The sequence below is a fragment of the Filicampus tigris genome, chromosome 3 (genome assembly GCF_054856515.1).
Source record: "Filicampus tigris isolate MCC_2025a chromosome 3, RoL_Ftig_1.0, whole genome shotgun sequence".
In the NCBI taxonomy this organism is placed as follows: domain Eukaryota; kingdom Metazoa; phylum Chordata; class Actinopteri; order Syngnathiformes; family Syngnathidae; genus Filicampus; species Filicampus tigris.
In genome coordinates, this window is record NC_141219.1 from 25,769,542 (window position 1) to 25,786,602 (window position 17,061).

General features: G+C 42.0%; 1 protein-coding gene across 2 annotated transcripts in view; it reads left to right on the forward strand.

Annotated features, from left to right (window-relative positions):
* The window catches only part of apba2b (amyloid beta (A4) precursor protein-binding, family A, member 2b), a 56,441-nt gene that overhangs the window by 20,542 nt on the left and 18,838 nt on the right, over window positions 1-17,061 (forward strand). For both annotated transcript variants that reach the window (XM_086025841.1, XM_086025842.1), the window contains exons 2-3: window positions 13,023-13,507; window positions 15,807-16,879. In XM_086025841.1, coding sequence (XP_085881967.1) covers window positions 13,063-13,507; window positions 15,807-16,879 — 1,518 coding nt within the window. In that variant the 5' untranslated portion in view covers window positions 13,023-13,062. The remainder of the gene's footprint in view (window positions 1-13,022; window positions 13,508-15,806; window positions 16,880-17,061) is intronic.

Consider the following 17,061-nt stretch of genomic DNA (forward strand, 5'->3'; position numbering starts at 1 on the left):
ACTGTCTCAGCAGCTCCTGTGGCAGGCCGGGCTTCCTCAGCAGCCGCAGGAAAAACAACCTCTGCTGGGCCTTTTTCAGGATGGAGTTGATGTTGATCTCCAATTTTCAGGTCCTGAGAAGTTGTAATTCCCAGGAAATTGAAGATCTGGATTTTTGACTCAGGGCAGTTGGACAAAGTGAGGGGCAGCTGTGGTGAAGGATGCATCATAAAAATGCTGATGCAATATTTTTCCTTGACACTTGAGCCAGAACCGATTCAAACAAATATAGGGATAACGTGTTATTTTCTGATCAAAATAGAAACATCCTATTATCAAGCATGTAGGCACTAACAATCCTTCTACAAAGCATTCTAAGGGAGAGTTCCCCAAAGAACTCTTGAAATAGCTTTGAATCATACATTACACTACAGATGTGCCTCCCCTGTCAAACTGCACTTGCTGCTGTGATTAGTGATTTCTTGTTTTCTCCAAACGTACATCTGGAAAGATGACCCAACTACATCAACATACTTTTATAGTTGATATTATGGGATTTCCTGTTGTCATTTCAGTCTCTCAAAAGCAAATGCACTTGGAGGTAAAATCCTTGTGAGATTGCACAACATGACACTACACATGAATATATATTGTGCTTTGATATTTAAATGCATAAGACAGAAGTTGGTGGGGATAGAAATTTCAAAACCTACAACATGGAGCACTGTTTCCCAAATATGTGATGTATGTGTGTTAGTATGTTGGGCAGATTTCAGTCTTCCCTTCTGACTCTCTGTGTTTCCCTTGGGTTCAGTAAAGCATGAAGGATGCTGGGAGTTTGCAACTCCTGCTTAACCTGCCACTGCTTCATAAAGATTGATGTGACAGATTCACACATGGACACACACACTCCACACTTGCAGTGCATGGGGATGCAACATTGAGAGACATTGGTAGATGTTAACACACTGTCAAAGGAGGTCTAAATTCATAATAGTTGTGTATATTCAGTCGGTCTGGGCAATTAATCGAAATGTAATTGTGATTTCGATTTTGGCTTCTCACGCTCATCTTACAAATATTACAATCAAAGAGATAGAATGAGTTGAAAGGTGCAGTGTATTTGCAAGTTCCTGATATTGTAAAAACTGCCCTGAATGCACTTGAGTTGTGAATGTTGCTTGTGCCGCAAGCGTGTTACATGTATCGGATTGTACCCTCCCTGAGCATTATTTAAGATGTTTAATGACACCCCAGTTGGAGTGGACTGTAAAATTAAACACACAACAAAAACAATTACACATCTTGTATATTTAAATAGAAGACATGCTTTGTTCTAAAAACATTGCCAGTGCTAAAGCTAAAATCAATGTAAAATCCTATTGACGTGCTAACAAAAAATTTTGCGATGACTTTCGGGAGTGGTTTTCCCTCAAATGACGAATATTCACACACACAAATGCTGTAAGAGCACATACAGAAGGGTAATGTAAAAATACTCAAATGCATGTATTCCTTCTAATCTGTGAAAGGCGAGTTATATTAATAAAGCTCAATCATAACATTCTTCTTGTACTCTTCTTATTGCATTGCAAGTGTGTACTCCATGCATACACGGCACTACACTGCCCCCCTAGAGGCCAACACACACATAGCAGGAACCGCTGGTGTTTTTTTTTTTTAAATTGCTATTGTTTTAGTATACTCTTTACATACTTTGTTACTACTTTAAGGGCGGCACGGTGGTCGACTGCTTAGCACGTCCGCCTCACAGTTCAGAGGTCGTGGGTTCGATCCTGGCTCCGCCCTCCCTGTGTGGAGTTCGCATGTTCTCCCCGTGCTTGCGTGGGTTTTCTCCGGTAACTCCGGTTTCCTCCCACATTCCAAAAACATGCATGGTAGGTTGATTGATCACTCTAAATTACCCGTAGGTGTGATTGTGATTGTGAGTGTGTGTGATTGTTTTTCTCTGTGTGCCCTGCGATTAGCTGGCAACCAATTCAGGGTGTCCCCCGCCTGCTGCCGAAGACAGCTGGGATAGGCTCCAGCACGCCCGCGACCCTTGTGAGGACAAGCGGCATAGATAATGGATGAGTGGGTTAATAATAAGGATTCAAGGAATTTTTATTGTCGTACCAACACACATTTCCACATGATATGGCACGAAATACGCTAACCGAGGTCCCAGGTTAGATCAATAAGTCCTGTAAAAATAAAAATAGAACAACAAAGTAACATAAATATGATAAAGAGATAAGGTAGCTGCTTATTCACAGCTTGAATAAGTGCAAAGATGCAATCCAGCAAAGATGTGGATGAATCACATTATATTTACAAGGTGATTTTGTACTTGACAAAAAGAATAGACTCTTCAAGAATAAAGTGGTCAACGTGCAAAACGGCCATGAGGGTATGTTGGTAGTCTTGAGCAGTTGAGTTTTGGTAGTTGAATAAATACTTAATACGTTTTGAAATCAATGAATAATCACCCATCCCTAATATTCAATACACACAGACACACACGCAGAGATAAGGAAAATGTCAACAACATTGTGCAGGACTGATAAACAACACCAAGGTCCTTTGTGTCCGTGTGTCATTTGTATGGCGCTGCTGCTCTCAGTGCCTGAGCAGTCACTGTCTGCACAATTACTCCTCTGCGTGTCAGCTGGCCAGTGGTGATAGGGACACAAACAAAAACACTACTTGTGTTCATGCTCCATCTGAGGATGAGGAACAGGTTTGATTGTAGAGTCGCATTGTTGTGATGCAAAGAGCTCTAAAATGTTTTCCAAATTGTGTTTATGAGAGGCAAACATGAGAAGCCAGAGGGAATCTGTGAATCGTGGTTTGAATTTTCTCTGGTAATTCTAGTCACGTTTGAGGTCCATTGATACCTAGGAAATTTGTATTGGGTGAATTAATAGACTGATGAATATATTTACCTTTAGTGTTACCAGAGGGGCTGTGTGAGTGAGTGCCTGAACCCAAAACTTATTTCAGGTTCCGATCACCAATCCACATTAGCATGCCGGGATTTACATAGAGATTTTTGCTTTTTGCACAACTGTAGATATTATCGCCATCTCCAAATTCAGTGAATATTAGCGGATTTCATGAGATCCTGTCAACGTGACAGATTGAGAGGTACAACCTGGTTCTTGATGTAGTCTGATATACTTTTAGGAATCCCGTTTTTTATCCAGTGTATTGTTCTGTCAAAATAGAATTATGAGGCAATTTCCAAGTGTTCATTAGCTCTGGTCATTAACCAGAGGCCACGGGTCTCACCAGTTTCGATTTGCTGCCGTTATTTGAGATTGAAAAGACCTAAGCGACGTAGGCCGTGAACAAGTAACAGGTCTTGATTAAAGATGACACTGAACAAGGATTACAGGCCAAGAGAGGGATGGATTTTAGAGAGTCACGGTAAAAAAAATAAAGGACCTTTAAGATTTAGTGGCCCATTGTGTCATTGTGCGAGTAATTTAAACCATGATCTTACCTGCGATTTTAGTGACAATTTACAGGCCATTCTAACCTTGTGAGTGTGAAATGCTCAGCTGTACAGATCAGAATTTGTGCATTTATAACAAGGTAAAAAAAAAAAGACAAAACAGGACGAATGATGCACCTTATTAATGTCAAAGTCTTAGCTAATCACTGGCTAATAGTGATTACAATTATTAACATGGTTGTAAGTCAATGCCAGAGGCTGTGTTCTGATTTGGTGCTTTTCAGTTTTGTCCACGTTTGGGTTTCCTTGCCAGTGATTCAATTATAACCCATGCAGATTTGCGTTCGGGCTGCTTTTGTCACTTTAGATTGAATATGATGCTGGGCAGCGATGCACACAAAAAAGAGGGGAGTACTTTTCACAGTTGGCATTGCAAGTGTCCAAACTTGCGAAAATAGTTTACATCAACACAATGACTCTATTTGAATGCTAAATTGTCATTCTTTGGAGGGGTCTTTTTGATAATTGGCTTAGATCCTTCTCTGAGAAACTGTGCTAAAAAAACAGGAGTTGCTGTGGAAACGGTCAAGGGTGTAGTTGTGCTTGAGGTGGCAAGATGGACATTGGCATGCCTAATGAGAGGGAAGTGTGGAATGGGTTTCTGTGGTCCTGTGCCATTCCCGCTGCGAACCAACTCTCCCTTCCTCCTCTTCCTGTCTCCCGCAACGCTTCCTTGTTGTCGTCTTGAAGTGAGTGGGAGGCTTTAGAAGAACAAATGCTGAATGTCAATGAGACTGTTGAGGAGAAACTTCTTTTCAAACATAGTCTGTTTCTATTCGTGATTCTATTCTCAGTGGACAAATAACAAAGACTTGTACGTATTATAGATGTTGTGGCCATGATTTTGAAGGAATACTTCACATATTGTATGTATGTGTCCAGCGGTAAATAGCACACGTTACGTCTCGTTGGAGCCAACATGGACATACCCGTGTGTTGAAAATGTTGCCATAAAAGTGAAATATATCAATATATCAATACTGTATATCGAGTTGTGTTTTCCAGCTCCCATGCATTTTTCCAAGCTAAACTAATTAATTACTACCAATCAAGCCACACATGTAAAATGAATGAAGCCTTACTTTAAGTCATAGTTAGAATAAATACTGTTTATGTCTAAGAAATTTAGGCATCCTCCTATCTTCTCACTTGTTATCATCCCATGCCAAATCAAACCCAATGTTTCAAATTTGTTGATAACATGGTTTGAATTATAACCCACAGCATTGGCCCATAAGCGCAGTTCAAACGATTTTACAGAGAAAGGCTGAAAGTCTGAGAGAAAAACAACCAGAGCTGGCCATCGCCTAACCGTCACCGAGTTCCCGTCTGCATATTTAATCGACCCACGTGGTCCCAGTCGGTCCGAGTCAGCTAAACGGCGTCAAGAACGGACTTAACCTGTACCACGTCACACGCAGGTGCCGCACTCCTGACATGCGGCCAAGTAAGGAAAAATAAAACAGTGTTGTGTACCTTGCGGTTCCACAGACGCAATGACATGTGCCCCACATTGTTTTGATTTCACCACGCTGTACTTGTGTGTCAGTTGTTTTTGTTTGATATTTTTTCTTTGTCTGAATGAAATATCTTGACTTTGTAGTGTAAAGTGGACCCCTGCTATTTGCGGGTGAAGGATCTTAATCTATAAGAATGGTTTTATATTAGCCAACAGGGTAACCAAAAACCAAATTGGGAATTACACATCGCATAATCAATTCAAAGTCAGCGTGCCCTGATCTGAGCACTGGACCAGCTGGTGAAGATCAGCCCCATAGGCAGGGCCAGCCAGGGAGGAGACCATCCCACATTATTTTTAGATTTCGAAGACAGTATAAATGTGAGGGCTGCATGTTAGACCGCGCCCCTTTTCTGCCCTCGCCCGTCTCGGGTGAGAGCATTTGTGAGGATAGAAAAGCTGCCTGGATCTGCTTATTGTATGATTCCTGAACTTCAGAGAGGGTAAAGAAAACTGACGAGAAAATTCAATCGATTTGTGTGAGTCTTTATCAGAATTATTATTTACATATTAGATGCATTCTTAAAAGATAAAACAAACACGCAGTGAGTTGTTTTTGTGAATTGATAATTGGGCTTGCGCCCTGGTGACCCTATAGCAACCAACAACTCCAACACGGGGCAAAAGGACGTATAGCGAAAATCTGTGTATAATTGATGCCCACTGAAATGTATTCGGGGGACTTTTTTAAACCCCAAAAAGTCTTCAAAAAACACTGATAGACCTCTAATATGCATTTTCCACAAAACGCATGAGGAAATGGGCCGGGTGAGAAAACACCCCAAAAGTATATTTCTCACATATTAAAGGATATTTTGGGGAATAATTCTGTGAATAGATGAATCCTCGATTGCCAAACCGTGACTATATGCGGGTCCACTGTATTCAATTGAATAGGGTTTGAAAAGGACCTGAAAATGTATATATTTCAATTTTTACAACATCCCAACTTCATTGGAATTGGGGTTTGTACATCAATGCATACCTTGAATTTCTCCGTTGTGGGATTTTAGGTTACAGTACAATGAAACAAATACGGCATTGAGAAATTGAATAGTAGTGTAGGACTAATGGAGCTAATGTGAAAAAATACAAAAAAAAACTTTGAAACATTTGAAACATTGAAGTAATGTGTCTCCGCCGTTCACAGTGAATACACACTGTGTTGGAAAAGTGTTATCATCTTAATAATCTTGAATGCAAACATACAACAACCATTTGGCTCCGTCATTCATTTTTCAGGGCCGATACTGATACCGATTATTAGTAGTAAAGGAGGCCGATATTCCTTTTCAGTGAAAACGAAAATATTGGCATCAAAATCTAAAGAATAATTTGCTCTTAACTTTGTTGTAACGTCTTTAAGCATGTTCATTGAACAATGTTTCAGGTTTGCATAGTAGTGATTGTTTTAAAATCATTATTGCAAGAAATCTTTGACAGTATACATCTTTGTTATAAAATTCTAACAAAAAGTTCAGGAAGCACACAGGATTGTCAGCATCTCTTAAAAAGGATAAAGGAAAATATCAACGATAGCTCTATGTAGTTTTCTACAGTCGATTTCAAAATGACAGAAATGTTAAACTTTCACATATCTTTGCTTTGATTTCCATAGTTTTAAATTGATATATTATCGGCCCGCAGAGTTTTGAAAAAGACTGATGCCGATATTTGTCAAAAAGCCAAATATCGGTGCCAATAATCGGCCCTGCCGATAATCGGTCTATCCCTAGTAATTACCTGTTCTTTAAAGTTTGCAAACAGACGCCAACTTTATCTTGTTTTCATTTTAAGTTGAAGTGTCCACACACTCCACAGTTTTAGGACTACAGGGTGGACAGACACAAACCTGGCGCATATTTTTTCCCCCGTTGAGATTTTCTCAAAGCTTTGGTCTAAGTCTGTACGGTATTATATTGGAATTCTGTTTGGTCATAGCTGAAACAAGAAAAACATCTCTTGGCAAACTTTCATCTGAAATTTTAAGACTGATCACTTTCTACATAATAAATACATTGCGCTGATATGCTAATGAAACTCATGGCGGACCCATTGCCAAAGTCCGAACTTTGTGATTTAGTCTTTCCGAATGAATGCTGGTCCCATTCACAAGAGTGATTGGAGGTCATACCAGAATTCAAGCAGAGACATTAGTATTCCCAGGACCCTCACTATGGCTAAGCCATCTGCTGCTTTCGGACTGTTTCTCACTCTTTCTCCCCTCCTCAACCTTGCATAAACACACTGCACACATGTATCTGCCAAACAACGTGAGTGGCTGATGATAATTTAAAGCTTCATCTCACTCTAGCTAAAGCAATTCATGGCAGACAGAAATAGGTTTGGTGGAGAGATGATAGCTTGGCTCAATTGTTCCCAAGCTGCTGCTCAAAACAGACAGTTGGGGGCTCGTACCAGGCTGTGTATGTGACATCCGTTTGTAGCATTTTTATTAGGGTTGTCAAATTAATGAATTAATTGCGATCAATTAATTACAGTCACAGTTAAGCGTTATTTTTTTATTGCATTAAATCTAATTTTTAATATCTATCTATACTGTTTCTATATGATGATGAGATTCATTTTGATGCGTGGGGCTTATGCTTGAGTTGTTGGGGGTGTAAAAAACACTGGTCAATGTCACACCCCGAAGTGGACACTGATTGGCTGTCATTGTGTTTGGTATAACCTGATAGTTTCCCTTTGTAGGTGGCAGGGCAAGTTCAGGAGTAGCGAGAAGACATGAAAATGGATGAGCATGTGAGAGTTATTGGTCTGATGAATGGTAAATTAAAAAAAACGCCCTGACAACACTATTGATAAAATTATAGTGATATGCCTTCTTTGTAAGAAGGACTTTGCTAACCAAAGAAGCAGTTCAAGCGTACCACAGAAATGCAAAGTAACCAGCCGCGACTAAAGCCACAGCTAATGATTGCAACAAAGATGCTAACGTAGTGAGCCATTGCAAAGCTCTTCGCCAAACTAAACTCCAGAACAGACCGCGTATGAGCAAGTCTGCGACCGACTGAATAGCGATGAACTGCAGGTCGATCAATATAGTTGAAGACGATTAAGGGATTCATTGAGGTGTTTCAAACAGCGTCAAATGACCCATCATACAAACCACAGTGCAGGACTGCAGTGATGACTAAAATCAGCAAGATGTATGATGGTGAAAAGAAAAGTAAGCTTGATGTTTTTTGGGGGGTTGAGGTAATTCGGACAAATGTATTGCTATAACCGTAGCTCACTGGACCTCAACTCGCAAGCACGGTTATTTGGGGGTGACTGGACTCTTATTGATGGTGAGTGGAACTTCAACTCGTTTTGCACTGATCGTCGTAAAAAACAGAAACTATGGACTTGGTTGATAAATGGGAAGAACAGTTCCTCAAGGTGGCAAATGACTAGGTAATTGAAAAAAATATATATACACCATAAATACATATACATGCATAGAGACATTGGGGGGTTTGGAGCCTTTTTCAGCCATTTTTAAATGAGATTAAAAAAATAGACTAATTTGGTTAATTAATTACAGCTCATAATTAATTAATCTCTCGATTTTTTTTAATCTCTTGACAGCCCCAAAATAAACAACATTCTAACCACAGCCTTTAGTTCAGCACATTTAGGTGTGTGACAGCCAGATACAGTTACGGTACATCTAATAGATGCAGAGATTGATCAGAGATTGATAAAACCACTGGTAATGAAAATGTATTCAAATACACAATTTGTGAGTACATTTTATTTGCAAGTGGTTATATATGAATATGTAAAATAATGAAGTTCAAATCACGATTCAATGGGGCAATAGCATACCAAAATCCAAGAGCTTTTCAATATTGGAATCCAACAAAGAGGAGACCAAAGGGGAGCTTTCCCCGCCCCTTAGATGCAGTTACCCATAGTTACTGATCCTTACTCTCTGCTCAGGAGGGGCTGCGCTTCAACAAGCGGATGTTAGATGTAGCAAAACGGGGCGGGTGGAGTCAGTGAGGTGCATGCCGTGTCGCGGCTGGTGGGGGGAAGGGAGGAGCAAGGAGAGACTGAAGGGAGGCAAGGCAACACTGGGCCGTTGTTACCACTGCTATTGTATACCACATCCCATTTCAGGACCTCAGGTAAGAGGGTCATTTGGTTTGTTTTCTTGCTTTGACAAGGATTGGGCTCTTGCATTAATTTGGAAGGGTAAAGTATTTGTTCAGTCAGTTTATTTGATTGTCTACATGTGCACATTTAATCAACGGCAATGATATCCTTCTACTGTATAATTAGTAAAAATGAATGACTCATTGTGAACTACCCAGCAGCCAGTCAGTCACTGATGTCCACATACAATATTGGTTAGCGTGAGGATTGTTGCTGTGTGGTCTTTTTGTATTTGGGTTTCAGTGTGAGCTGTTTGAGCTGGCTGGTTCATAGCTAATTAATTCCTATAATCACTCATGATTGGAGCAGCAAAAATGTGGAAAGCTGTCAAATGGATGCTGACACGAGATGACAGGGCACTGAAGGGCGTGTCTGACCGAAAGCTGAAGAATGATTGGTGACAATAATAGCATTTGCTAGTGAAGATTCATGTTGCTGTGTGTGCATGGATAAAGTTACAATTAGGGATGGGAATTTCAACTAATTTGCCCGCCGACTAGTCTCAAATTTTATTTGCGACTAGTCGACTAGTCTGTAAGGAAGAAAACTTGAATTTTAATACATATTGAAAGTTGAAAGTACAAAGTTTAAAATGCAAATGTGTGTATTTAGGGGCTATTTTAGCCCAAACATTCAGGACAGTTTGTTAATTTAAATTCTATTGATGTAACAACAACTGACTGAATAAAGGTGAACAATTGAAAGAGAAATACATTTCTGATACATTTTCCAATGCAATGCGTGGCATTTATTCTGAATAATGTAATGAGTAATGGTACCGACTCCCAGTCCAGCAGGGTCTCAGGGTGCACTCACATGTTAGGTGCATTATTATGCACACAGGCGACGGCTTTATTTTCTAGTGCCCACGTACCCATCACATTCCGCTGGTGAGCAGCCAAGTTTTCAGCTGTGTGTCTTTCCTCGAAGGCACATGTCTGAAGCACACAGCAGCGGAGATACCCTTCGTCCACATAATGACACGTTATAGTCATGTAAGATTCGGTGGCTATGGACGTCCATCCGTCTGTAGTTATGGCCACATACGGTAGTTGACTCGCTCAAACGCTCGTAGCATCTCCTTTTCTATTTGGTTATGGCTTCTCTCGAGTTGGGACGTGATTGTTTTCCAACTTGGCGCCGCGTACTCAGGCTCGATATACAGCATTAATTTTTCGAACCCTTTACCTTCAACAAAAAGCGGCAGCATATCGCGGGGAGTCATTTCACAAATTAGTTGGGTAATCTTTGCTGTGCGGCGAGCATGCAGCGCCTGGCTGGAACAAACGCTCTCATGCTCGTCTGACTGGTCCCGCCGCCATGCCCACTGTCATATGCTGCATCAAAATACTGTCAAACGGTGCTGGGTTTTTTTCGTGGTAACTTCGACATCTTCAGAATTTACTTTTCTAAATATTCTTCCCCAATCATAGAGCCCCCTACTATGTGTGTGTAAGTGCAGGGTGGGGGTGGGGGTGCGTTTAGGGGGGGGGGAGCAATTCTCTCTCTTGGTGCTCAGCATGTTTACAGAGGCCGAGGCAGAGGCGTGTGGAACAAGATGCGTGATACTTAATTCCGCGTTTAACCGACTAGTAAAATACAAAAGTTTAATAAATAGTAGACGGTTAAAGGTTTGAACGACTAGTCGCGCACATCCCTAGTTCCAATATGATTTTTTCTTTTTTTTTTTTTTACATCTACATGAAGTTTCTTCAATAGCATCCCTCACTCACAAAATCAGCCCAACTGTGACATTTTGCAGATTATGTCTGCATGCCATAACTGTTTGCTCCTGCCTCTATTGAATCAACTAGAGCCTGGCTGGTTATTTATCATTACTTAGTTAATGTCACCCTGTGCAGGATGTTAGTCTTTGTTGTGACTTCAGAAGCACTGAACCATCTTGTTACTTGGACAAATGTACCACATTATTTCCAGAGCTGGGCACTTGACCCTTTTTTGCCGGTCCGGCCGCGACCTGGGTACCCTTCCAGCCGCGACCCCCTGCCCTTATTCATGAACATTGTCGACCCCGCCCCATTCCGCCAACGGCAGAAGCTTTTTATGGATCATTAGCTGGCTAATTTACTATTAGAACCCGCTGTGGACATGCTTCAAAATGTGCCACTAGTACTTTACTACTTACCCAACTGCGTGTGCTTACTTCCATTGCAAGCCCCGGGGTTGGTTTTGTCGTATTGTATAATTATTTGGGTCCAACAGATGGCCAAAAGTCGCAATCAACAAGTTACTTATTTATTTTCCACACTTCCCTTCATTCACGGCCTTCAAAATAAAAGCATACCAGCAAACAACTATACACAGCAGGTTTGCTACGGCGTATTTCTGGAAGTAGGGAAGACACCAGAAGAAGTGCATGAACTCCACGTTGATGTGCCAGCGTCATACTTGAATGCTGCGCGCAGCTTAATATACTCCCGGACACAATTGTTTTGAAACAGTTGAGTTCCAAGTCTACTGCCCGAAGACAGCTGGGATAGGCTCTAGCACGCCCCGCAACGCTTGTGAGGATAAGCGGTATCGATAATGGGTGGATGGAGTTCCAAGTCGGGGGGCGTCGCTTCAAAAAGACGGTGACAGCAATGGATATCATACCTGCTACAACCATAAAGGGACCAAGATGACCAGACTATGCATTTAATTGTATTGCCAAACAGCAACAAGCTGCGTGCTGCATCCTCTCTCTCCTCTCCGTGTGGGAAACTGTATGTCATCGCAACATGTGACATAATGGACCGATCAGAGCAGCAACAATTCCTTATGTGTGCGTGGCATGTGTTGCAGACCTGTCGCCAACAGCACATTGCGTCGGTCACGTGAATCAATGCGGCAGTTGTCGCTCGCGCTGACGCGGGAGCAGAAAGAAGCCTAAAAAAAAGCCTTTCACTGAGTAGGCTGAGATTAAACCATGAGGGCCGATTAGTGGGCCAGACTAAAATCCACTTCCGGCCATGCTTAATCCAGCCATTTTTTTAAATGTCAGCCCCCACCCCCCGCCCCAAAAATGGGCATCCGGCCGGGCCGGACTGCCCAGCTCTGATTATTTCTCAAGTAATTTTGCTGGCAACTCACTGTAAAAATATTGCATGTCTTTGTTGCACACACGTTTGTTAAAGACAAACTCAACTCAAACGCATTTTTTTCAAGAATATGTTCTATGCATGCTCACTTGTTGGAACGGGGCATTCTGATTAATATAGCAAAATCCACCTGTTTTTAGCTATCTCAGGGGACGGCCATTTTGTCACTTTTGTCGACTGAAAATGACATCACAGCTGCTCAGGGCTCAGACACCGACTAATTACAGCGCACCTGTTTTCTGAACCTGAGCCATGATTGGTCGTTATCTGAGCCCTGACCATCTGTGATATCATTTTCAGTTCACAGAAGTGACAAAATGGCCACCCCCTGGGCTGGCAAAAAAGGGGATTTTGCTGCTTAACTCATATTCCACAAACGCAATATTAATCAGAATGCGTTGTTTCAACTTGTGGGCTTGCATATAACATATCCTTAAAAAAGAAAATGGTGGGTTGACTTCTACTTTAAGATACAGTGAGTCTATATTATCATTTCAAAACTTTCCAAGTTAAATGTGAATCCTAAAGACTATTAATATCACATTAGTCCAATGGTTTCAGTATACATGGGTAGCTCCCTGCTTGGAGATTCGGGCCTAATAAGGTGTACAGTACATATAGCGCAAGGCATTATATTTATTTCACCCAGTTCCCTTCTAGTCTAGTAACAACAGACTGTCTCACATGTATTTCTGAAGTGGAATTTGCTCATATATTTGCATCTTTCTGTCTTTGTGTTACTTAGGAGCAAACCGTAACAATGCACGGCCTGTAAACTAGCAAACATGGCTCAAAGGAAGAGGCCAGGGACCCACAGTGTGGCTCCTCCAGTCGCCACCTCCTGTCCCACAGCTCATCATACAGAATCATGTGAAGTGAAAGCCATCCATCCTCGGCAGCGGCCGACCCGTTACCCCAAGGAATCACATGTGCCAAAGCCCCTTCCCCGTACGTGTAAGGCACATTATTCCTCTCTCAAGTGTGAGGATGAGGTTCCCAGCCGTCCAGAAGTGGATGTGGATGCAGATGTGGAACTGAAGCGATATAACAATCAACCAGATGTCGAATTAGAGGACCAGAGACCCGCAACACCCTCAATGCCTGAACTTGAGCATGAGCAAGACAACCACAAGAAAGCGGACTTTCATGATGGAGCTGACAGCCTGGATGATGACTCCTGCTCTGACTACATTAACAACACTTCAGAGGATGAGGAAGACTATGATGACGGTGAGTGATTTCATCAGTGAATATGATGAGTAAAAAAGTGATTTTAACCCCATCGAGACATGTTGTCTTATGCATTTCTCCTCGTTGGCCTATCTGTCATCAGATTACCCTGTTTAAATATTTGTCAGAGGTTTTTCATAATTTGGAGGGATCTAGTTCTGAGTATTTGACAAACTTGTTTTTAAAATTTGTGTCTGCTTACTTTACATGAGTTCTGGTTCAAGTTATTTTCGTCGCTCATTCCAATAGTCCTGAATTTCAGCTTTGAGGTGTGTCCTTTGGAGCAGTTATTGCAACATACAACCACAATTTCTTGGAGTTAATATTTGCTCACCAATCTGAGCTGTCACCTAGCTCTGCCCCAGGAATTTATTTCTTATTTTATTCCCCTAAATGTTGTTCAGATTCTGAAGTGTACGACTTTAGAAAGTTCCACTGTTGTGTTGTGTTTTTTATTTCGTAGTATTTTCCGAAAACAGCCATCTATTAAGAGTATGCATTTCATCTGTTGACTTCAATTTCTCACCAGTAAATGTGCCTTAAAGGTTGTCACCACTCTTGCTTGGGGTTGAGGAATATGTACCACAAGCGTTATTTGGTCTCTTGAAGGGTGCAACATAAATCCAAGTTATGAGTATTATTACAGTGAACCCCTGTTTATCTCTGGGGATACATTCCAGACCACACACAATAGGGGAAAATTTGTGATATACTGTAGAGAGACAATTGGAAATTGTGTGGTGGGGGGGGGAGCAGTTGGCCACTCGCCCGATGTTAAGTGTTTACCCCCAGCGATATGACCTCTGGCAGCCTGGATCACGTTTTTGAGTCTCAATAGGTATGGGGAATTCTTTTAATCCACAGAAAGATAGTGGCACTGTGGCAGTCAAGGAAGATGCGCCATTGCTACAGAAATAGGACGTGAGCGATAATCATGAGGAAAGTGTAGATGAGAATCGCTCCCACTCGACTGAATGGCCCAAGCTTTGCTATTTTATCCTCTGCTACATGTGAAATTATAATTATAAGGGCTGGAAAAAAGTATTGTATCACAATTTATTGGGACACTTTTTATGCAGATACTAAGTATCGATACATTGATGAAGTATTGATGCTTTCGATACCTTATGTTATGTTTTGCACATTGTGTAACATACCTTTGGAACATTTGAGGTCCTTAGGTTTGATTCTGAATGTTTGCCGTTAATGTTATACATTAATGGCTACATTATGCCGCCGTCTCTGTGTGACCTATATCTTTGCTGCTGTAACACTGAAAATTTCCCCACTGTGGGATCAATAAAGTCTTTCTTATCTTATCTTATTTTAAAGTTAAGCTTTGTGAATAGAGATTTATTTATTGCACTCCTGTGTATGAGGAACAGTTACTGGAGCAGTTTATGCACTTTTCAATCGTGACACTTGAATAAATGTCAAATGGCACTTAAGTTAAAACTTTGGAAACACATGCTTCAGGTTTGTTTAATATATATTTTCATAATATTTAATTTATCGCAACCCAAGTATCGGGATCCGTATCGGATTAGGACAAAAGTGTATCGTCCCAGCCCTAATAAATATGGTCGCATAATGTCGTAAAACACAATATACCGTATGTGCAACATATATACTGTATTGTATGGCTTGAATGCAAACGGCTGTCTTGAAACTCTCACCAAGAAGTGGATTTCTCGCGTGTGCTGCTCAGCTGCACGTGTCCCTCGCTCCCTCCCTCCATCTGCAATATGAATGTCATTGACTGGCTTTAGCTGTCTATCAATGCCAAACTTGAAAGGATGAAAGATGTTACTGTAACTGTAGATGTTACTCTCTGGTAACAAACAATATTAAAACAGCAAAACGTGGTACTGTTTTACAATGAAGGGGCATCCTGAAGTGGCTACATCAAAGGCGTGCAACTCTAAATTTGGACTTGTCTATAAACTTTGTTTAACATTTGTGATACAGCAGGAGAACGCAGTATTATTCAATTAACTCTAAAAACAGTTGGGTTAAAAATAACACAATTTTTGGGTCACTTTGACCCAACTCTTGTGTTTTTTTTGTACAAAACTGCCCACTTTTTGGTGGTTGTTTTGTACCCCAGAAAGTTGGGTCAAATCGACCCAAGTAGTAGTGGATCGGTCCAGTTTTAGAGTGTAACATAATAGAGCTGTTTCTAGGTGTGCTCTGCCAAGGATGTTTTGAGCACTTTGCCGAGTGCCTTTGTATGATTCTCCTGTTTTTATGCATTATAGAATATGAAGCCTAAATGTTTGTGATCATTAACCATTTCCAGGACTGGCAGAGGAGGATGAAGGTGTTACTTACTACATCCGGTACTGTCCCGAGGATGAGAGCTACATGGAAGGTATGGACTGTAGCAGCCAGGGAGACTGCAAACACGGTCACGAGCGGGCCTGTATTATTCAGCCAGGCGAAGGCCACACTGAGTGCCAGGAGGCAGTTGAAGGATGGACTGAAGAAGGAGAGGCAGAGGGAGAGGTGAGAGAGGAGGAGTGGGTGGAAGATGAAGAGGAAGAAGAAGAAGAAGAAGAAGACGAAGAAAGTGCGGCCAAAGAAGAGTGGAGAGAAGAGGAAGAAGGCATGAGTGAGGCGTGGAGGGAAGGAGATGAGGAAGGTGGCGAGGAGTGGAGGGAGGAGAATCCAGGCAGGCAAGAGCAGTGGGCCGGTAGTGAGCGCCACAGAGCGGAGGAGTGGCCTGAGGACGAAGGGGAGGTACGCTGTGAGGTGGTGGAGCAAGATCCAGATGAACAGATATACAATGGACGGCCAGAACCGATCTTGGACCATAACCATCACAATCACCACCAACAACAACCTACCATTCAGGAAGCCCTGCACACTCGTCGGCCTGATGAGGACGATGAGGACGACGCAGAAAGCGAGGAGTACTGCCCAAATGAAGAAGGAGATGAGGAAGGAGATGAACATGAGAGACATGAAAGGGCCTATACTGGTGACTACTATGCCCCAGAGCACAACGGCAACTCCGTGCATGTCTCTCCCTTCCGAGGCCGGAAGGTGTTAGTGGTAGAGGGGGAGACGGGTGAGGAAGCGGAGGAGGACATTGACCAAATAGTTGCTGAGATCAAGATGAGTATGAGCATGGGGAGCCTAAGTAGTGGCACTGATCAAAGTCCAGAAGAACTGGCGCAGGATCCGCCCACTGGTGACTACCTCCACGCCAAGCCCAACACAGCCACATACCCACCCGCCCACCATGGCCATGACAGCAGGCCCAAATCCCTCAACCTGCCTTCTGTGCATCATAACAACCCAGAGCTCCAGAGGGGGCTCAAGATCCAAGCACATTCCCCAGAGGATCGGCAGAGATGGCTACAGGAGCAGGTGAGCTCAAAGACTTTTTACTTCGACATAGCAACAGCTTCCCTCTGGGTTTTGTCGCATCCGTCACAAATAAGAAAACAGTCTGCCAGCTTTAACTGAATTTGGAGGAGAAGTTAGGACAATGAGCCGGCTTATTCACCTTGAAGCACAAGCACTTTTGCACTCTGCTCGGAATTGTTTTT